The following is a 23603-nucleotide window of genomic DNA, read 5'->3' as shown; positions in this document are numbered from 1 at the left end:
CTGCCCTGTTACAGTTGCACACAATGGGGTTTATTTTTACCATTTACAGATAACCCAGGACATTCCAGAAAAAGGGGTGTCAAAAGAAGGATAGCCAGGCTGCAGGGCCAAGCACTTGAAACTCACGACATGCCGGATATAGAGCTGCCCCCTTGTGTGCACGCACCAGGAGACGGCCTTTAATTACATGAGCACGCACTATTTCTTCCCCAGGACCATGCCTCACTCAGTGCACAGCATAGGCACGCCAAGGGGCAGAATTAAGGTTGCAAAAACCACCATAAACCTGGCACTTCCCACCTGTCAAGTGCTTGACTGCGGCCACCTCTAGGGTGAAGGTTGGCTGCTATTAACCGTGCACACAACACTGCGCTGTGCGTTCATGGCTCTGCTGTCCCTTGGTTCTCCTCTCACCTCTTTGACGGTACTTCCAGCATCCCTTGAGTAGGTCCTGTCTCTGCTCCCGCTAGGCTTTGTCCTTGGTCCCCTGATCGTCTAGCTGCACATCTTACTGTGGAGCGGCCTCATCTGCTTGCATGGATTCAGCCATGGTACCATATTGGTGCTGAGGACTCAGCCACGGGTTTGCCTCTGCCCAGCCCTGTGCCCGTCTCTCTGACAACACCTGAGAAGCCCACGGCCAGGCTACACTCAACACGGCTAAAACAGGGCTCCCTATCCTCCACAACCTACTCCTCACTTCTGCCATCACCACCACGCTCCTCGCCATCTCGCAGGGCCAGGAACTTGAGAGCATTTTCAGCTCCTCCCTCCCACCCTCGCTGTTACTAGCTTTGCTGTTTCTCCCTCCAGGACCCTTCCCTTCCATCCCAGCAGCTCAGACATGTCCCTGCCCTGGGCATATCCCACTGTGATTACTGCAGCTTCCTCTCCCACCCGATTCCCTCATCCCTCTCCTCTTTGAATCCTTCCCGTGACTCCCCCTTGCCTTGAGCATCAAGCTCAGCGGCTCATCCTCTCCGTCTAGGCGATGCACAGCTCTGCCTGCACCTCCTGTCACATCCTACCTTGTACTTTTTGTGCTGTCAATGATTTTATCCCCCTTCTTCCTTCTCCTACCCATGGCTTTGTGCCTCCTTCCATCATGCTCCTGTGCACAGACCAAACTCCCAGTCCTAGTGCACCAGGCCTCTTGCTCTTTCAAACCTGTCCTAACGAATCAATTCTGCCATGAGACCAGAGACATAGGTCAGGAAAAATCCCTTTCCAACTCAGTGACATGTGTCTGGGGAAGATGAAGAAGAATAGCTAACAGCGCCACGGGCTATGCAGAGTGTCTTCTCCTCTCTGTGTCAGTTCCTCAGACAGGGACTGTTTTTATCTGCTTCATGTACAGCGCCTGGCACGCTGGCAAGAATGAGGAACATGCTCCAAGAAATGGCAAAGTGTGCAAAGGTTTTCAGAGGGGACCGGTAGCCAAAATCCCGGAGTGCACATGCATTTGTGTTTCTATCCTGGGCAGCAACTGGAAGGTTGTAGTCACTGTCCGTGAATTTAACTTGCTGCTTTGAGACATTTTTACTTTTGAGCTCTGTTATGTGGGTTTGGATAAAGGCTCCTTCCTGCTTCAGTAACAGAAAGCCAGGCACGCGCACACACACACACACACACACGCACACACACTAGCAGCAACCCGCACTCTGATAGATTCAGTCATTCGTAAGGGCAGTCTAATCCCCTTGGAGAGGAGGCGCGAGAGACCGCCATCCTTTCCAACACCTGGGAGATGCTGGGACAGGATGGTAGCTCGATAGCTAAATGGATAACTCCAGGAAGGTACTGCTGTAAGGAGACAGGATTGCAGCTAATCTCATGTGTAAGTAGCAAACAGAACTGGAGGCCAGGCTCACAGAGGTCCAAGGGAGTTCAGTGGGACCAGGAGTGGGTCCTGTATCTACACAATAACACCTGTGGCTATCGCCAGCCGGTACTGCAGTGAGTGGCACCTCCGCAGACACCCTGCATGGCTCAGCACGCTGCACTCGCACGCACGCTGCCTGGTCAGAGCGTTCACAGACTCTCAGGATTCCCGGAGTTAGCTCATGGCACGCAGGCCGTGCTGGGCAGACGGAGCCCCTCCACTCACCAAGTGCTGCTGGGGCTGCTGGAACAGCCAGCTGCCAGGCCGGCGCAAGCCAAGTCCCACCAGATGTTTCTGAGGGAGGGCTGGATAAAAACATGCGGGGCTCAGGGCCCTTAGCTCTACACAGCTCCTTTCCTCCACCACAGGGCTGGCGCGGAGAGCTTTCCTCCCAGCTGCCGTCCTCCTCCCCACCCATTCACTTCTCACGCAGGAGTCCGCAGAGGCTGCGTGACTGCCCAGTGCACGGTCCTCCCCTCAGAGCTGTGCTGTGCACTGAGAGGCAGTTGTAGGAGCTAAGCATGGCTGGAAGTGAGAGGGAAAACCAAACCCGGCCCTGGCCGGCAGCGCTGAATGGCCACGCACCTGGATCCAAGCCCGGGCAGCCAGGGAACGGCTAGGAAGGGGCGATTTGGTGCACAAGGAACATGGGAGAAGACTGCCTCTGACAGCCCGCTGGAGACTGGGGCCGCCTGGCACGTTAGCAGCAAGTTACCCACAAGCCCATTATCTCCGTGTCTCCTGCCACAGTTGTATCTGTCCCTGGCAAGCCCTCGCCCATAACTGCAGGCCCAGCTCCCGGGAGCAGACGCACAGCAGACAGGACCTTCCCAGGGTTCTGTGGATCTGCTGCACCTCTCTAACCCCTTGTGGGGCTTGCAGCTGACACAGGCTCTACGTGCGCCTGGCCCTGTCCCCCTGCACGTGGTTTGTCCTGTGACTGTTTCCGGTGGTTCTAGTCTACCCACAGTGGCTACAGCCCCACACAGCAGCACTGCGCAGGGCCTCGAGGGGTTGGGAGGAGATGGGCCACCTGGGACTGCTCGCTGGCCCGATGGAGGGTCCCATGGGGCGAGGCGTGGTCTTACCATGTCCTGGGCATGTCTTTGGGAGTGTCCCTGGGTCAGTTTGCTGCTTGGGGAGCCTCACAGCCATGCAAATACCAGCCCCTGGCAGAAGCGCACATCTGTCCCTAGCATCATACTCTCCCTGGCGTGGGGACAGCCCTTTCCTGAACATCTGGGAGACACAGGGCACTTACCGAGCACGCCTGCAAACAACCCACCCCAACAACAACAACGGGTCTGGGTGTCCGCTTTGCAGTGTGTATGTGCATGCAGACACGTGTGTGTATGCGTGTGTATGTCTGCAGGTGTGTGTTTGTTCAGACAGATGGTGATTACCGGGGGGAGAGGAGTTCACGTACACACTTCCGTGTTCTTAACCGAGTTTCATTTTCAAAGAGCTGTTTTGTGACCTGCCCCAAGCCGGCCCTGGGTCAGATCTGAGACCGTCTGAGCACCACCGCTGCTGCCCTCTGACCTGCCTAGGTCCAGGGTGGAGGACTGAGAGATGACCCTGCCTGCTCTCACTGACGCACCCAGCTGCCATGATGAGCGCCTCGCCTCCCGCCCGCCCTTGCCCTGACACGGCTCCAACGGACCCGGAGCAGGTGGAGATGGTCACAAGACACGCTGAGCACTGGTGTGATCTGACCAGTACTGGGAGCACCTCTGGCATGTCAGCCTGGAAAGGGCGAGTTTACAAAGGCACCAATACTGGGATCAGCAAAATTCCCGAGTGCGGCAGGGGCTTGCCCAGATGGCACCTTTCCTAAGCTAGACAAGGAGGGTACGGGGCAGAGAAGGAGACCAGCGCAGTGGGTGAGCTGCGGTCCATTTGCACGTCTTACCTGTCTCTGAGGACCAGTCGGTTCGGACTCCCGTCTGTGCTGTCGGAGAGCTGGTGCTGAGTGTAACGATAACTGGGCCGGGCTTCCTGGCTGCTGTTCGGGTCTGGTGTCAGATACCGTTTGACAGTGTCCTTCGTGCCTGTGTGAACTGCCCTCCTCAGTCACAGGCGGCATCCCCCATGTTCTCCCATCGTGGACCTTCGGCCGGACGGCAGCTTCTGCCCCCAATCGCCTCCTCTCCTCGCCCTCTTCAATCGGCCTAAGCTCCTCGGGCTCTTCGTCTGTAGTTCCAGAAGTGCTCGGCTCAGCACCCGGGTGAAAGTCCTTCAGCTCTGTCTCTTTATCAATGATAACCCACTCCTTGCTATCAAAGTCCTCCTCCTCCGCCAGCGGCACGGAGCGGAAAGCATTGCTGAGGGCCTCGTGCTCCACAGAAGCAGACACATCCATCCTGCCGCTCGCCTGACGGTCTACTTGCCCAGTGTCGATGGACAGCATCTGTGCTGGTTGGGAGGAACACACCAGCCGGGAAGGGGAACAAGGTAAGTCCACGCGAGATCTGAAAACAAGACAAAGAAACCAAGATTTGAGCCAAGATTTAGGATCACAGGGACATTAGGAGCCAACACATAACCCACGTGGTCTCTCAGAAAACCCATGTGATCCCTTCCCAATTCTCTGCCATACACCCAAGCAATATATAACCCAGCTTAACCCAAAACATGTAACTAGAACCTACAATGATATAAAGAAATCCCCTCCAAATTGCTTCAGGATTAGGGCCAACTTCATGTCTTTTCCTAGTAAATGACTACAAGGAGAATATGGGAGTTACACACCACTGGGAAACACCCCTTCAGGTCGCTCTCCTTCTGGTCAGTCTGTTTACAGGAGCACCGTAGTTTCCTGGCATCATGCTTCCTGTAACCTGATGACCAGTCCTCTAACCTGGACTACAAAAGTGCCTTGAAGACAGAGGGAATACTGGATGCTCATTTCATATCAGGGTTTTTTACAGCCTTCCCAGAGGAGCAGTGGGGCAAAAAAAAACTAACTGGCTTCAAGATTGAGCGTGACAAGTTTATGGAGGAGATGGTCTGATCATAGAATCATAGAATATCAGGGTTGGAAGGGACCTCAGGAGGTCATCTAGTCCAACCCCCTGCTCAAAGCAGGACCAACCCCAACTAATGGGACTGTCTACAATGGCATGTGGCCCATCGGCAACTGCCAGTAGCAAAAATCCCCAACTGCTGGAGATGGGACACTGGATGGGCAGGGCTCTGAGTTATTACAGAGAATTCTTTCCCAGATATCTGTCTGGCAGGTCTTGCCCACGTGCTCAGGGTCTAACTGATTGCCATATTTGGGGTCAGGAAGGAATTTCTCCCCGGGTCAGATTGGCAGAAATCCTGGGGGGTGTTTTTTGTGCCTTTCTCTGCAGCATAGGGCATGGGTCACTTGCAGGTTTAAACTAGTGTCAATGGAGGATTCTCTATAACTTGAAGCCTTTAAACCATGATTTGAGGACTACAGTAACTCAGCCGGAGGTTATGGTCTATTACAGCAGTGGGCGGGTGAGGGTCTGTGGCCTGCAGTGTGCAGGAGGTCAGACTAGATGATCACGATGGTCCCTTCTGATCTTAAAGTCTATGAGAGTTTGACTTCAGGTGCGCATGCGCCCCATGCATGTTTGATCAGAGATTTGCAGTAGCAGTGCTCATTTGGCCCGCATATGCACCCTACACATCCTCATGCCCTACACTGAGGCTAGATAGGGCTGCATGGGTGAACTCCCCTCAGTTCTTTCTCCACCCCAAAGTCCCTCAGAGGAAACTCTAAAGCAGAGGGAAAGAAGGCTGGGTAGTGGAGCACCCACAGGGGGAACACATCTCAAAGAACTCCAGTTACTGTGTAGGGCAAGTAAATGGAGGTTACTTATCTGTAACTGGAGGGTCTTCAAGATGTGTGGCCCCTATCCGTCTTCCACATGTGACTACGCATGCGCACCATGAGCCTGAGTCTGGAGATTTTTAGTAGCAGTGTCCGTTGGTCCCTATGTCTAGTTCACACATGGGAGATTTGCAAGCAACAGTCAAACAGAAGGTGGGTGCGAGGGCACAGAAGTGATGGCTGACTGGAATACTGCTGTCCCCACAGCTGTGTCTGTCGTAGAAGACTGGATCAAAGCATAATGAGCAAGGAGATCCAGGTAGCTGCCCGACATATCTCCAGTAGAGGTACGTCTCTCAGACATGCAGCAAAGGTTGCTTGTGCTCTGATGGAATGAGACCTCTCTCCCTCCAGGAGAGGGATGCGAGCTAGTTGGTAGCAAAGGATAATGCAGCCAGAGATCCATTTAGAAAGTCTCTGTGCAAACAGAGCTTGACACCTTGATTTCTCTGCTATTGACACAAAAAGTCTAGGCATCTTTCTAAGTGCTTTTGTTCTTTGTAGATAAAAGGCCAGCACTCTTCAGACATCTAGAGAATGAAGCGGCCTTTCCTTATCAGACTCATGTAGTTTTGGGGAAAAAAATTGGTAAGTGGGTTCTGTCTCTCATGTGCAACTCTGAAATGACTTTAGGGATGAATTCCAGGTGGGGGTGAAGGGAGATCTTTCCTTTATGAAAGGTATATATGGTAGGTCTGCCATGAGTGCTCCTAGTTCACTGATTCTTCTAGCTGTTGTGATGGCAACTAGGAAGGCAACTTTCACCGAGAGGTGGGACACAGAGCATATGGCTAAAGGTTCGATGGGAGGTCTGGTGAGAGATGAATGAATGAGGTTGAGGTCCCATTGAGGGGTTGGCTTCACTAATGGTGGGAAGGATCTAAGAAGTCCCTTCAGGATGTAGGTGTGAGGAAAGGAGTCCCCACTCAAACTTTCTACAAGTTTTGTCCGCCAGACAAGAGAGGCTAGAACTCTGGACAGAATTATTACTTTGGCAACGAGGCTGACTTTGTCTGGTGAGTAGACTGGCGGAAGCCTGGTTTGACAGCAATAGAGATGGAGCCTGGCAAATGGCATCATGTGTGTGCATGAGACCTTGTGGCCAAGGAAGGAGAGGCAAGCTTTGACTGCAGTCCAAGGTCTGAGGGTGACCTGGTTTATGGGGTCTCCTTGGCATGGAATCTTTTGTTAGGTAGATAGGCTCTTGCTGCAGTCAAGTCCAAGGTCACTTCTATGAAATTTATGGACCTAGTGCGGGGGGACTCTGAATTGGTAAGGTCTTGACCAACGAGGAACCTGAGGAACCTTCTGTGACCTGGGTGAATGTGCATGTGAAAGTATGCGTCTTCCACATTGAGAGCCACAAACCATGTGCCCTCTTCCAGAGAGGGAAATATTGATGCCAATGTGATAATTCAGTCAAAAACCAGTCGGAGAACACTTCAACCTCCCTGGTCACTCAATTACAGACCTAAAAGTCGCAATTCTCCAACAAAAAAAAATTCAAAAACAGACTCCAACGAGAAACTGCAGAACTGGACACCATTAAATTAGGCTTGAATAAAGACTGGGAGTAGATGGGTCATTACACAAAGTAAAAACTATTTCCCCATGCTAATTTTTCTCCCCTACTGTTACTCACACCTTCTTGTCAACTGTTTGAAATGGGCCATCCTGATTATCACTACAAAAGTTTTTTTTCTCCTGCTGATAATAGACCACCTTAATTGATTAGTCTCGTTACACTTGGTATGGCAACACCCATTTTTTCACGTCCTCTGTGTATATATATCTTCCTACTGTATTTTCCACTGCATGCATCCGATGAAGTGGGTTTTAGCCCACGAAAGCTTATGCTCAAATAAATTTGTTAGTCTCTACGGTGCCACAAGTACTCCTGTTCTTTCTGTCTGAGTCCTGGTGATCGCACACCTCCTTGTGTCATCAGCAGGTTCAGATTTCTATCCAAGCCACACCAGAACGGCCCCAGTGCTGAACTTCAAGGCACGCTCATTTCCTACCTCTACCCTAAACTGCTCCCCTTCCTCATCACGGCCAGTGTGGCCTCGTTCCCCACGGATCTCACACCAGGTTTTCCTGTGGCCTTTGCCACTTGAAGTCAGGGCTTGCGCTCCAGATTCCCGGTGTGCTGTGCGCACACACCAGCACGCTTCTCTGCGCTCCCCCAGCCAGGAGGTGAACTGGTGAAACGAGCACGTTCAGGGACAGCAAGGTAAACCCCAGTCTAGGTGCATCCCATTTAACTCTCAGAGTGGTGGGGCATATTTGTGTGGCTAGTGGTCCACTCCCACCTCCCTCCTGCTGCCAGCCATGGGCTGTGAACACTCTCCTGTTGCTGGACTCACCTTTGCCTCCCTCTAACAAACCTCCTGCCCTTCCAGCTGCGACTCCCTGCCCCCGCCAGCGACTGACCCCCATCCCCCCTTCCTGTTGCCAAGCCTCCAGCAACCCCTCTGCACACCTGTCCTGCCATCCCAGAGCTTCTAACCTCTCCCCCCGAAGCCACCCTCCTACTGTGACTCTCAAGAATGGCCCGGCCCTCGATTGCCGGCCTGGCCCTCGATTGCCAGCACTTCGGACCCGCTGAGTTTCCAGCTGGGAGAGCGGCAGCATGCTGAGTGTAAAAGAGCTGGCATCATCCGGGGCTTGTTTCTCAATGCCAGCAAGATGCCAGCTAGCAAACCAGCCAGGCGTCCTCCGCACAAACATCTCTAGGCTTCACAAGAGAGACTTGGCGGCTTTATAGAGGGGCGAAGAAGAGGAGGAGCCTACGTAGGCAGCCCCTGCCTAGCGTGTCATGCCAATAACAGTACCGAAAGCCAGAGAGAAACTGAGGCTGAAGAAAAATACTTTACAATATGTAACAAATCCAGCCACACCCCCTTCATTTCCCAGGGCATAGCAGAAAGGGATGCTGTGGTGTGTGAGCAAACCTTCTCTCGTGTAGATCTGCTTTGCCATCGGCAGTGGACAGGCGCTCCGACTCAGGGCTGTTCACACGACGGTATCTCAGAGAGCGCACTTGAGTGGTAGGGGAGTCTGGAGGCGCCCGTATCGGGGAGCTGGGGCAGACACCACTTCTCTGTTCCTCTTCCATCATGCACTGGGTCTGTATGGGGGTAAAACACTGAGAACATCAAGGATCTGATGGCAGACACGGGGGAGAACCCAGCACGGCCCACCACCTGGGACGCTCGCTCTGGGTTTGAATCTCTCCCATCTCTTCCTTCCAGAACAATACAGTCACAGCTGTCCTCTCACGGCCTGTGCTGGCTGTGCTTAGAGGAACGCAGGGGCTTGTCAACACACAAAAGCTATTCCACATGAAGGAAGGGTGTGAATTTAAAGCAGAACAGCTGTGTGAATTTAAAGCAGAACACCATATGTGGACCCTCTTACTTCAGAATAAGAGGGTCTTTTCTGGCTGAGCTTCATGCACCTCCTCAACCGAATCTACTCGTGTGTTTGGAGTGAACTCACTTTAAAAAAACAACTCTTGCAGCAGCTAAGGGAGTCGAGGTGGGCAAGGGAGAATCATCTCTGTCACACTGCCTGCCTGGGACCCCGGCGTGGCTGCCCAGAGCCTGCTCCTGTACCAGGGCTGCTTTTCTGGCAGGGGCTGGGTGTTATGTAGGCCCTCGTCTTCTGGCAGTGCTCAGGGGCCCACGCCTGACCTGGGCCCTGTTGTGCTGGCAGCAGATGGTCCCTGCCCCACAGAATTTACCATCGACACAAGACGTGAGTGTAACAAGCAGGAGGGAACTGGGGAGGGAGGACAAGAGGAGTACAAAGGTTGTAGTGCTGGAACTGTACAGCAGATAATGCCCCCCAGAGCGGATGCAGCTACACCGGGTAATGGTGTGTTATACTGGTGTAGCTATTTCTGTAGAGGAATGGGAATAAATCAGATTGGGATAAGGCACCTTTTTAACAGCATACCTGCGTCCACAGTTGAGGTGGGACTGGTATGCTCAATCAGTGAAAAATCAGCCCCCTAAGAGACAGTGGTACAAACTGTGTGTGCAGAGCAGGCCTGACCGTGGACATATGCCAGGGGATAGAAATCATTTAGACTGTGTGTGAAACGAAGAGCTAAATAATGAACCCGCCATCCCTGCTGAGCATCTGCCCAGGATCGGCCGGCGATTTCCTGCAGCCATCACAGGAGAAGCAGGTCTGGAAGAGATGGCATTGATTTCGTGGGCTAGTCCAAGGAGGCAGCTCTCTGCACAAGGGGCGGCGAGGAAGAACGCGGGACAGAATTGTGAAGGGCTGTAGGCCAAGGAGCCTGATGCAGCGGAGAAAGGGAGGCCAATGGGAGGCTTTGGTCAGAGTAAGGGCCGACAGGGAAGCAGATCTCAGCCCAGGGTTTTGCATAGCTTGGAAGGGAGCAGGGAGGCCAGAGGCAGGTGGCTGCAGTACTGAAGGGGGGAGCTGCAGAGGGCCTGGCTGGGAGAGAGAGAAAGGGTTGGATCTGAGAGATGTGGAGAACAGTGGCAAGGTCTGGCTGGTGCCTGAACGGGGGAGACAAGAGTGGGGAGTCAGAGCAGCCCCAGGGCTGCAGGACCGGGTGTCCAGGAGAACAGTGGTGGTGTCAGCAGTGGTGCAGACAGCAGTGGAGAAAGGAGAGCTTCCGACGCTGCCACAGCGTTCAGTCTGGTGCTGAAGCGGCACAGGAGGCTGGGACTGAGCCTGGAAGCAGCGACGCCGCTGGGAGCTTACTTATACTGAGCAGCAGCAGCTCCTCCTGCCCAGGGGCTGACTGGGACTCGTCTGCAAAGCGGGATTAGCTGCAGCTCTGCTGCTGTGTCCTTTTACCTGAAAACATGCAGCATACAGCTACAGCCTCTGGAATGGGATGGATCACTTGATCATTTCCTGTTAGGTTCATTCCCTCTGGAGCACCTGGCACGGGCCACTGTCGGTAGACAGGATAGTGGGCTAGATGGACCTTTGGTCTGACCCCGTATGGCCGTTCTTATGTTCTCTGACAGAAAGAAAAGGAGAGGCCTGAGTTTCGTGGGGCGGGATGATATGCCCCCAGGCCTGCTTGGTGTCAAGCAACTGCAATTTTTGTTGAAGTCCCTGGGAGCTTCAGGTGCTCAGCACCTGCCGGAGGTCCTCAACTGCTTCTCCGGGAAACTGGCAAGAAACAACAGCACACTCAGACTGATGGACGGTCACCCTGTGGCTCCTGAAGAGGCCTCTCTTATCTGGGGGTGACCTTCCGGCATGGCTCACCAGTGCTCTGGCATTCAGCACTGTCAAGATGTACCAATACTGTGCAGAAAGGAGGTCTGAATTCCCCCTTTGACATGAAGGCTCCGGGTGTAACTCATATCTATCTCTGAAGGAAATCAGACTGGCATGATAGGGGAAGCCGAGTTTTCCAGGCCCAGTACCTTGTATGTACCATCCAGCGGGAATACAGAGAATGACAAGCAAAAGAAACCGTCGGGAAGGAATGTCTATGGCTGCCAACTGGAGCAGTCCAGAGAGGGAAATGAGACCAGCAGCACTTGCTCCAACACTAACATTTTGACATAACTCCTGCATGAGCCAAAATGAGCACCCGCAAGGAAAACCACCAAGTGCCGGGGCTCTCAGGGGCGTCTCAGGCCCGAATGAGAAGCTGCAGTATATTTGGTGGCTCTCAAGAACAGAAAAAGCTGAGGTGACCTTTGGAACCAGGAGTTACAGATTTTTGTGGAATATGGTTTCCACAATATGGACATAAGAATGTAAGACATGATAGAAACAAAGCTTCCCCACTCTAGTGTATGATCCTGTCTCCACTACACACCAGTCTCTAAAGGGAACATGCCAGTCCACAATACTTGCATCCAAGAGTTTTAAATGAGTTGGCTGTGATGCTCTCCAGACTAGTGATGTTAATTTTTAATAAATCCTAGAATACTAAGTAGCTCCAGAGGCCTGGAAGAAAGCTAATGCCGTGCCAATATATAAAAGGCATGCATGGAATGACCCGGGTAGCGACAGGGCAGTTAGCCTGCCATTGATTCCAGGCAAAGCTACGAAAAGGTTGATATGCGTTTCAATCCACAAAGACCTAAAGGATGGGAATATAATCCATATCAATCAACAGACCTTCGTGGAAAAAATGAACTTGATATCATTCTTTGACAAGATCACAAGTCCAGTTGATAAAGATAACCACGTTGACATTATATACTTGGACTTAGTACCACATGTACTCCGATTAAAAAATTAGCACTAAAAATCAGTATGGCACATATGAAATGGGTGACAAACTGGCTGACAGATCTCAAACCTAACTGTTAATGTGGAATCATCATCCAATGAGAGAGTTTCTAGTGGGGTCCTGCAGGAACTGGTTCTTGGTCCAAAAATATTTGGCATTTTTATTAATGATCTGGAAAAAAATATAAAAGCCTTGGTGATGAACAGATGATGAAAGATTGGTGGGCTGGTAAATCATGATGGGAACAGGTCACTGACACAGAGTGATCTGGACCACTTGATGAGACGGCAGTAATCAAGTAATATGTGTTTTTAAACAATGAAATTCAAGGTCATTCATCTAGAAGCAAGGAATGCAGGTCACATTTACTGGATGGGGGCTCTGTCTGGGAAAGCAGTGATTAAAGGTCTTTGGGATCCTGGGGAAAACCAAGTGGACATGAGCTCCCAATGCAATGCTGTGGCAGAAGGCTAACATGAAGGAATATTGAGTGGGAGTAGGGAGGTGATATTACCTCACTGGTGAGACCACTGCCAGGTACTGGGCCCATTTCTGGTTTCTACACGTCAAAAGGGATGCTGAAAAACTCGAAGTGCAATTCAGAGAAGAGCGACAAGGATGATTTGAGGTGTGGAAAACCTGCCTAGCAGTGAGAAACTTACGGAGCTCAAGCTATGCAGCTTATCCAAGAGAAGACAAAGAGGTGACTTGATCTTGGTTTATAAGTACCTACAAGGGAAGAAGATGTCTCATACTAAAGCAGCTTCCCAAGGGATGGGGCAAATCTTCCAAAGCTCGGAGTCTTTATACTGAGCTGGGATGTCTCAAAGACACACATTAGTTCAACCACAAGTTTTTAGGCTAGATAGCATCACACATGTAGCAGGGAGAAAGAATTCCCTCAGGGCAGCAGCCACTGGGTGAGGTTCTCTGGCCTGTGTTATACAGGAGGTCAGACCAGATGGTCACAGTGGTCCCTTCTGGTTTTAAATCTACGGCCTGAGTTGGGCACGTACATCTCACTGCCGGACAAGAGGAAGGTTCCTTACTTTGCTGATGCTGATCCTGAGTTTGTTGCGGTTCACGTCCGTCTCTTCCCAAACCTCGGTCTCGTTGAAGGCCATGTTAGGAGCCTGGCCCAGCCCTTCCACTGGCCGGCCTGGCAGGATCGGAGGAGCATTCTCTTGGTCGCTCAAGTGTTCACCCTGTAGGACATCTTCAGTGTTCTCACGCAGCAAGTCCCCAGGAACTGGAGTGACGTTAACCACCCTACGGGGGACATCAAGACAGGACAACGACTCTGATCACAGAGAGAACCAGGACTCTGATATATCCTGCACCATGGACCTGCCTCAGCGCCCCACGCCATATGTAGGAGCTGCCAGGCTGGCTGCATCAGGGGTCGTAACCTTTCCCAGGCCTGCAACCCATGCCACAACAAGTTCACGAAATTCCTCCCCTCTAGCAACAAACAAAGGAAGGGAGTCCCCCAGACCTATACATGACCTCTTGGGGGTCACAACCTCCAGGCTGAGAACCCCTGCTTCAGAGAAGGTGCTGGACTCCCCAGAATGGACAATTAGGGAATAGCCTGCTGTAGGGGAAGAGTCCCCCTACCCTCAAGCCAATGGGGCTCCATAAACCTTACCCATGTTGTCCTACCCAGTGGGACGGAGCAGGTGCTCGTCGTCCAGGTATGACAGGACTCTCACAAGCACCTAGGCGACTTCAGAGAAAATTCCAGTTGCCTCCTCTTGGATTGTGCTGCTAAACCACTCAGAAGATTCTAAACATCCCACCCGCACATGTCTATTCAAAGCAAGTGTCAGACAGGACCGAGTCAGGGTCCACCTACTCCAGTCTCCTGTCTTGGACAGGGGTCGCTACTGATGATCCAGCGGAAGGCGAAGGAATCCTGAAGAGGCAGATGTGGGCTAATCTACCCACACGTCAGTTTTTACCCTGATCTCTAACAGGTAGAGATTGGCTTAAACCCCAGAATACAAGATTTAATATCCCTGCCAGAACATGTTAGCACTCGCTATTAGAACGCTAGATATTCTTGCCACCCATATAAACATCCAATCTCTTTCATCTGACAACCTCCCAGCCTCTGCGACTTCCTGTGATGAGGAGTTCGAGGTTAATCACATTCTGTGAAAAACCATTTCCTTTTATCGGTCATGAATTTGCCACCTTTCAATTTCACTGACTGTCCCCGATCCTAATGCTGTGAGGCAGGGAGAAGAGAACGTCCCACTCCCCTTTTCTGAGCCCTTCATTGCTCTAACGACTGTTGTCACAGCCCCTCTGATTCACCACCTCGCTAAAACAGGCAATCCCAATCTTTTCAATCTCCCGTCGGAGGAGTTTTTCCAGGCCATTTTTAAATATCTAAATAGCTTTGTCCCAGGGTCACGGACCCCACTGGAGAAAGCCAGATACCACATAATGTGTATCAGCACAGGCTCACTCTGGTGAGCACCAGGGACCATGTAATGTGCACTGGCACAACGGCTAGTGCCACGCACCACGTCATGTGCAGCACCCTCCTAATGTAACAGCGTAACCAGGGGAACGTTCCCAGTAGAACATATAAGGTGATAACAACAAGACAAATGCTCGGGATCCAGGTGCAATCCAGTGACTTAGGCACACCGTATTATACACACTTCATCTCTACAGCCAAACGAACAACGCTTCTGTACCTAATCCTATTGTCCAGGGCAATCATGGCCTGTGTCCCTTCCAGTGACTCTCCCTTGGCCCAGTGCTTGCTGGCAGCATGACAGGTGTGACCATAACACTCACCCAAACATGGCGGCTGTCTGCCTAGTGTTCTGCTGTGGTGGCGTGGAGGTGCTTGTAGACAATAAAATGTCCGTTCCAGCTTTCTCCCAGTCAAAGGCCTCGTTCTCAGTAATGCCTCGTTCCTTCATGCTGTTCTCAAACACCGACATGATCAGCTAGAAGAATAAACATAGCAACAAGGAGGAAGGTATAGGATCTGTAACAGCTGACAGCTGCTTTAAAGAATGCCTGAAACGCAGCTTGTTCAAACTCACAATTTCCATTTCATGGGGATTTCTGACATTTTGAAATTTATTTTAGTTCAGAATCAGAACAAAAAACTGAATTTTTTAAAAATGTCCTGTGAAACGGAAATTCCGAAATAATTCAGTTTTGAAAATTTAATTTCAGAAAAATGTCCAAATTTTGTTTCAAAACAAACTGTTAATTTTTTCATTTTTATTTTATAATTTTTACATAATTTCATGACATCGGCAGTAGTGCATGTGACATCACATCATAACATCAAAGAATAGTCAAAATATACTATTTTGTTTTATTTCATTAAAAAAAAAGCATTAATGACAACTGCTACTTAGTACACATTGAAACCTCCTTATTTTCTAATGTAGCTCAAAGTGGTTCCTGTTTGTGTTGTAATGAAACAATCTGACACTGACACTTGGATCTAGAAAATGAGATAAACGCTGAGTGTGCTAATTAGAGGAGCAGCTGTGTTCAATTTTCTGGAGTTACCCTGGAATCATTTCTCTAGAAGATTGAACACAGCTGCTCCTCTTATTACAATACTGAGTGCTTACCTTCTTTCCTTGTTGAAAGTATAAAAATAGACTTTAGCTATATTATGACTAACATCATAAAATGACGTTACTGGTAAAAGTGTATAATATGACACGCCCCGTCCTATGATAACATGCCATGTCTTCTTATGCATTACGACTATATGTCATGAAACAATGTCAAATACTAGATAGAAATAGTATAAACGTGAAAAACATAACATAAAATACATTTCACATTGAAATGTTTTGAAACTAAATTTCAAACATTTTCCAAAACAAAACTTTTGGAAACTATTTTTTTTTTAATTTCTCTCCCCTACCATCCCTCCCCCACACACAGCGGAAATGATTTTCTTAAAAATTCTGCATTTGTCAAACATTGTCTGCCAGAAAACTTTTGATGAAAATCTTCTGACCAGCTCCAGTTGGTACCTCTTTCTCCCGTATCACAGGCCTTCGCATAGCGAAGGTGCTATCAGCCTGTCTCCAGAAAGCTGAACTTTCAGCCTGTTCTAAAAGCCACGTCCCCTCTCAGCTCAGCCTGGAAATGGGAATGCCCAGTTAGGGCCCCAGGTGGAGTTTATGGGGCACATTTGGGATCATTTGGTAACGTGTCTCCTGAGACACGGCACTGCCAAACATGACCTCTTTTACAAACTGTAACTTTTTATAATGCTTTTTTGAGTGGAGATAGGGGGAAATAATGGGTAAGAGCCATAAAGCTAATATCGGGGGGATGCCCCAGCTGAGATCTAGTGCCTAGCAACAAGAACCGGCTCCAGAACTTGATCGTTCCAAAGTTACTGGACTTTGTAGGTGATGCCCTGGAGTGGCGGGGTGGGCTGGGGAGAGCAATGCATGGAACACCAGCACTGAGTACAGACCCTTGAGACAGAGCCCTTCCATACAAACTATCCAGTCACCTAGGGGAAGGTGACCTGGCCTAGGAGCTAGACAGATATGAGTGCAAGTCTTCTCTTCCGCTGACTGATGTTAGTACTGCTGTATACTTAATATTAACCAAGACCTTCCAGCCTTACCCTCCAGGGGGAGGATCCCTCATTCTCAGCTCAGGTAACTGAGAAGTTGCTCACATAGAAAGGAAAACGCGCCTGCTGGCAGAGCTGGGCCGAGACCCCAGGTCTCCCGTACAGCTGCCCTGCCTTTGGAAGTAAAGGGGCAGAATGCATGGCTTTCGCTCTGCTGCCCACAGCCTGTGAGATACCAGGCTGAATTGCCCTAGCAAGGAGTCACCTATGGTGGCAGCTCAGTGCAGGGAGTGAGACAGTAGCTGCAGGAGGGGGAAGGATGGTCTCTGTAAGGCCATGGATGGAGGCCTGGACACCTGGGGGTTGGCCTGGGCTCTGCCGCAGCCCGCCCGCCTGGTGCTGGGTGAGTCAATTACACGACAGGGGCTGGGGGCACTTAGCCATCTGTGGTCAGTGTGGGGAGCCCTCCCCCTGCCAGAGCACCAGGATGGACTGTGATTAACACTCTGGACGAGGACTCAGGGTTCAATCCCTGGTCTGCCAGTGCATGCCCTTGGCCAAGTCACTTCATCTCGGTGGGATGCAGCCACCAAATCTGCAGGCTGGTTCGCCCCTCCAGGGGTTTGCATCGGTTTAACTAAATAAACTTCAAACGCGATTTAAGTTAAACGGGTGCAACTTTCCCATGTAGCCAAGGCCTAAGTCACAGATTAGTTTTCCCTTCCTTTCTAAGAACGGTGCCAAGAATAGAAAATAAATGTTACGGAGAGAACATCAGATATTGCTGCCCAAGGCTGTCCCTCTCCCCACTGGCTGCCTAAAACATCTTAAAAGCTAGGAAAAGAAAGTGTGCACGTTTTTAACCTTGATTTGATTAAACCATGCCGCTGGTTTGCTGCTGCGTCCCTAGAGCCTGGAGCTCAGCTCTCCTGTGGACCAGATGTGTGCATACCTGCCCGGCATGATTGCACGGTGGGGCTCATTCTGCAGGCAGGGCCCATGGGACTCCGAAGGAAGACACGCATATGCAGAGTAGCCAACTACTGGCAGCGGACGTGTGAACATGCTTAGCTCAGACACGGCTGCTTGAGGAACATAACCTGGATTTTCCAAGAGGGTGATTATGCACCCTACAGGCCCGACTGTCACTATGCCATGTAGGACGGATGTTTTAATTGCCTTTAAAAGACTGCTGACAACGTTCAAACAGCTCTCACGCCACCCAGGTTCATGGCGATGGGTCTGTCTGCCTCAGAGGTCGGGGCTTTTTGTTCGATGGGGTGGGAGGAGAGAGGAAAAAACTCGGAAGTGACAAACCACCCTATGACCCTGCCTCTCTCCGGCTTCGCAGGAATGGCCTCTCCACCTGTGAAATCAAAGCAGCCCTCCCCAGTGACATGCACCAAGCTCTCCACAAGGCCAGTCTCTTACCTGGTAATCGGGCTTGGTGAAGTAGTCCAGGTTCGCAATGTGATCCAGGAAGAGGTGGAATTCAGACGGCATGTGTTTTAGCAGCATTCGATGCTCATACTTCTCTTTGATCATGCCAACTTGCTCCTGTAGAAAGGGAGATACACCAGATCCCACCATCACTCTCCTGGCTGCACACTCCTAACCCCTCAGCCTTAGCCCGTCTGCAGTGGGCAGCACAGACCCTTCAGGAGCCCCCAGGGTCTTGCTTACACACACTCCCTAGCAAAGTGAGGCTGTTCTGCTCATGCAGGGAAGCTGGGACTCCTTCAGTGGAGACTCCTAGGGGCGGCTGCTCTCTGGCTCTTCCCTCTCCCAGGGGGATCTTTCAGGAACACCTGGATGGTCTGTTTTACTCCCACGGACTCAATCTGATTCGCCAGCCAACACTCCCATTTAGCACTTCCTGGGAAGCTGGCTGGCGGGAAGGAACCAGTCAGCTCATCACCACAGGACAGACACGATGGGCCAGCAGACAGGGCTGAGGTGGTCGGTGATGGCAGACAAGCTGAGACAGCACCATTCATTTCCAGCTCGGAAGCAATCCACACACTGCATTTTAGGCCACGTTACAGACTGAGAAAATCACCTCTGAAAGGAGATCAGAGGGGGGGAAGGAAGCGTTTGCGTGTGCGCTAAAGTACAGCCAAAACCCTACCCGGCGATGCTGATGTTACAAGCCAGCTTTCGTCCCATGAACGTAGCTAGGGAAGCGTCAGGAAGCACCGTGAGAGTACACTGGTAGATTTACTAGTTAGCAGCCTTGGTTTGAAGGTGATTTAAGAGTATTCCAAGGATTGATGCAGCGAGGTGGAGTGTGCATTCAATGTAAATGTTAGTTTACTCAGCAGCTGTGGATGGTGCGCTCTCTTTGAGACAGGCGGAAAGTTGTTCCCGACACCTACACCCAAGGTTTCAGTGCAACAGCCCAGGGGCTTGACTCTGCCCAATGCTTTCTGAAAAGCCCTGGAAAACAGCTTCTGGTTTATGCTGAGGTGCTGGAAAGGGGAGTGGAACAGCTGCTGGACACACTTTACCCCCGTCACCCATTACACCTCAGTCACCATGTTTCCTACCTTATCTTTGATCTTGCGCCATGGAAGCTGACCAACTGCAAACTCCACTAACATGTAAAAGAGGGACCACAGGTCATCATGTCGACCCATCTCCTGGAGAAAAGGAAGACAAAGTAAAGCAAAACCAGCCAAACAGCATCTTTCCTGCTGTGTGGGAGATGGCGCACGTGCGGATGTGCAGAGCCACTACTGCGTGTCAAGGGGAGTGAACACCGCCTTGGGCATGTGTCACTTCCATTCTCAGGACACTTCCAGAAACGAGGGTAAATATTATTCAGGTTGTACAGTCAAGCGCCCAGACCTCAGGAAAGGAGGTTGTCCGTGCAAGCTGAACTTGTGCCCCTTGTGCGTATGCGTGTGCGTGTAATTACACAATCACAGGCTATATTTTCCACAGGACCCTGCCCCATTCAGTGCACAGAATGGATGATGCTCAATGCATGGGGAGCTGGTCAATACTTCTTTTTATCCCCATTCTTCAGCAGCCTGCAGGCCATTCGCGGGGGATCTGCAGAACACGATGCAGCTCCCGGCCTCAAAGCCTGATTACTAATCCCATTTCTGACACTGACTCCTTCTGTGACCAGCTAGTGAGCTAGCCACTTAGCCTCTCGGGTGTCAGCCTCCCAATTTGTGAGAGAGGATAACACTGATCTGCTATTTCCAGGGAGAACTGTTGGGGTTAATTAGCTGTCTGGGAAGCCCAGTGAAGATTAAAAGTGCCGTATCCGTGTTTTACCGCTTACAGTAATGACACACATGCATTTCCAAATCTCCTCCTAAAAGCCAGATCACTTGGGATGCAAAAAGGCTGGCGGGAAGGATGAGATCGGGCAGAGGGGACTTTAGTTCCATAGTCTAAGCATCAGAAGAATTTTACCATACACACAGGAAACACTGCTTAAATATTTACAAATACTGGATGAGAGGGGGAAGACCAGACATCTGGGGAGACGGGGGCGAAACAGGCCAAATATTTTGCAGAAGTAACGTCCCTCTTCGGAAGAAAAAAATCTAGGATTCTTCTGAGTTACCCATGTCCTGCCTTGAGCAGGGCGTTGGACTAGAACCTCCTGAGGTCTCTTCTAACCCTAATCTTCCATGATTCTATGTCGCCAGGGCTAGGCTGCCATGAGCCACAGCCTTCCTACGGCCAGCATGCTGCTGGGGCAGTGGGTCCTGGCAAGGAGCCGCACCGGGACATGGTTTTCAGTTTCTCTTGTATTTTGTATTTTATTTGCCAAATATTAGACAGGCGATTCGAGAAAAGCCAATGACTGGCTCATATTTTTACACATCCAATCCATAGCCTTCCACCTCCACTGGAGTCATCTGACACATCAACTTCCTGTAAGCAACAAGCAACTCACACCAGCCGACCCCTCCCGCAGCTGCAGAGCTACTCTGTGTCTACACGGCAATAAAACCCCCACAGCATCGAGTCTCAGAGCCCGGGGCAATTGACTCAGGTTCGCGATGCAGGGCTAAAAATAGCAGCGTAGACGGTCGGGCTTGAGCTGGAGCCCGGGCTCTGCCATACACCCCCCTCGTGGGGTTCCAAAGTCTGCACTCCAGCCTGAACCAAACGTCTACACTGCAGTTTGGAGCCCCACAGCCAGAGTCAGCTGCCTCGGGCCAGCCATGGCCATGCCGCTGATCTTTTATTGTAGTGTAGATGTACCCTTCGTGGCTGCAGGGGTGGGAAAACCCTTCTCTTTTAACCCCTAAGAAATGGAGATACTCACTCGGTTTTTGTGTGCATTCACTGAAGCATAGCGGACCGTTCCCCGAAACCCAGCAACATTGCGAGGCTGATGGGAGACAATACATAATCTCAGAAACAAAGCAGGGTGTTGGAGAAGCCAGAGTGCAGCAAACTCCTAAAGACTTCCCAGCTCTACCCCTGGGGCCATACAAACCTGAGAGCTGCAGATCTCTTCTTAACAGCCTTCCCTGTGATCACGTGGCCACATAAACAGACCACACGTGCCTTAGTCCTGCACTTCCCTGAAAAACTCCTTCTGCGCTAAGGGGAAAGTGATTAGTAAAGTCGCTCCGGGCAGCAAAGCTGTCAGCATTACCCAGGTTTGTACCTTCATAACCAAATTTCATTTTGAGCAGAGAGTGAGTGCAGGAGCCCAGAAGCAATCCTTCCTTTGAGTACGAACTGATAATGGGGCAGTGTGGGTAAGCTAAACCCAAGGCAGTGCCCGAGGGCCAGCCTGGTGGTTTGCTATTCTGATCCTGCCCAATGCCTCCATTTCCTGAAGACAAGCAGGCCCCACTGGAGCACTTGATGGCACCACACACTAGCGCATCCTGTTCTGACCCCTACACGATGGACTGCACTGGAGCCACTAGGTCACATTCGTCTCTAATATCTCAGTCCTGCCCCGCTTCCAGTGATCCAACCCATTCACTTCACCTCTCCAGGTATTTGTATGGCTCCCATCACCATGGTATCTGAGTGCCTAGACAAGAACTTCCCAGTTCCCTACCTATTCCCCACCCCCAAGGCAGGTGCTGTCAAAAACTCTCCCTACCTCTGAACATGCACCATCCCTTACCCACATGGAAGCTACATGTTAAGAGTTAACAAGTGGAAAACCTTCTGATGTTCATCTATTTTCCCAGGCTCCTCCGAGTCCCTCTTGGAGCCTTTGTTCCCCTTTCTTTACTCTCACCCCTCAAATGCCCTTCCCCACCCAGGAGATGGACACAGCTGTCTTGAGACCAAGTCAGCCCTGCTCCTTGCATCCATCACAGGAGGTTATTCCCACTGCTGACGGGGCTGAGAGCGCGGCTTCCACAGATCTCCCAGCTCTGCACACCTTCACCTGTGGAAGACGTGATCATTCTGAACTAATTCCACGTAAAATAATGAAACGTGGCAAGTGATTATGGGGAGCTTTTCAGATGTAAATAATAATAATAATAATAATGGGTAAGGGTGGGATTTTCAAAAGCAATGGGCGCATAGTTAGACCGGGGGAAGTTGGCAATGGCCAAAATGGTCTCAGAGTTCAGCCCAGGGCAAGCACTTTTGAAAATCCCACCCTAAAAACTCCAGACAGACCTAGGTGCTTAGAAGTCAGAGCACTCGGCACCGCAGTGCAAGGAGATGCCAGTTCAATTCTCTCATCACGTGGGAGGCAGCAGTCGGCCCTGAGGACTCAGTTGCGTACCTCGATTCAAACGTCCCTTCAGTGCTGATTGGTCTGAAGGGGATTCTATTCAGTCCTCCTGGCCAGCCTGGAGAGGGGCTAGAATTGCAGAGCTGTGAGAGAGGAGCCTAAGGCAGGGGAAGAATGTGAGAGTCCTCAAGGCTCAGGGATGGATTGGCTGACGGGCAGTTCGGTAGAGTTCATACATGTCTGTGTATCCTCTGACTGCCTCCCTCTGCCTGTGGTTTGTGGTCTCAGACTATCAGCTGTTCAGCAAGGTGCAGGCATTCAAACCTTGATTTAAATAATCTGATTGAAATTAGTGTTACCAAATCTCAACCCAACCCCCAAATCTGAGCTATTGTAATTTCTGATTAAAATTTAACATGAACAGAATGATAAATGCTGGGTTTTTCCAATGTCACTGCCGGTAGGGTATCTTATTTGAATTTCACAAAACTGAGGTAGGCAAAAAACAAAATATTGAAAAATTATGACCCCGATTCTACAAACACTTAAGCGCATGAGTAATTTTACTCATGTGAATAGTACCACTGACTTCACTAGGTTTACTCCTATGCTTAAAGTTATGCATATGTATAAGTACTTGCAGGATCAGGACCTAAGATTGTATTTTTATATTAAAATGTTCTCTTAATGCCTATTTGGATTTTTCTCACCACAAATTTACTTCAGGGTTAACGGTGAGTATCTGCCTAGCTTTTCATTATCAAAGTTCAAAATGATGAATTTTTTTATACACGTATTCACGCAAACACTGTGTTATTGATTTATCCATACTGAATGTATAATGCAGCATTTGAAACCATAACTAAAATCCATGATCAAAAGTCACAAGTCTATTATGCCACTGAGTCCCATTGTTCCAATTCACTGAGAGTGATTTCAAGGCTTTCAGAATTAAAGTGCTTGAGAAGGAAAACCAACATGGACGCCCCACCTGCTCCCTGAGGTTTGTAATCCTGGAGCACACCAGCCCAAGTGATGAAAATACTCATTCAGTCCCAGCAAAAGACACTGTAGCAATTAACACCTGTGATGCTGCTTTCATGATCCAGCCTTGGTCCTCCCAGAGCATTTACTTGAGACTTCCACCAGTGAGCGGCTGTTACATTTTTCAGTATTTCATTGGAGAACATGACTTTCCGAAATGCAGATTTGGCCTGCAGTTGAATTACTGTAGATGGAACTCAACTACCAGCATAAGCCTCTTCTACGTATTCAAGTGTTGATTCCTAAATTGTGAGTGGAAGCTGGCACACACGGGAATATTTCATAAGCTGAAAAGTGACGTGGTGT

At 50.4% G+C, this 23603-nt stretch overlaps 1 protein-coding gene across 1 annotated transcript in view; it reads right to left on the bottom strand.

The window, feature by feature from the left end:
- Positions 1–23603, bottom strand: part of TTBK1 (tau tubulin kinase 1) — a 105704-nt gene that overhangs the window by 28635 nt on the left and 53466 nt on the right. Inside the window, exons 6-12 of the mRNA XM_026653206.1 lie at positions 20865–20930; positions 19120–19212; positions 18005–18130; positions 14803–14957; positions 13041–13260; positions 8702–8877; positions 3795–4353 (exon numbers count right to left, since the gene is read on the bottom strand). Coding sequence (XP_026508991.1) covers positions 3795–4353; positions 8702–8877; positions 13041–13260; positions 14803–14957; positions 18005–18130; positions 19120–19212; positions 20865–20930 — 1395 coding nt within the window. The remainder of the gene's footprint in view (positions 1–3794; positions 4354–8701; positions 8878–13040; positions 13261–14802; positions 14958–18004; positions 18131–19119; positions 19213–20864; positions 20931–23603) is intronic.

Source organism: Terrapene carolina, unplaced genomic scaffold (assembly GCF_002925995.2).
Source record: "Terrapene carolina triunguis isolate 2854851 unplaced genomic scaffold, T_m_triunguis-2.0 Scaffold132, whole genome shotgun sequence".
Taxonomy (NCBI): Eukaryota; Metazoa; Chordata; order Testudines; family Emydidae; genus Terrapene; species Terrapene triunguis.
This window is presented reverse-complemented; position numbering and strand designations above follow the sequence as displayed.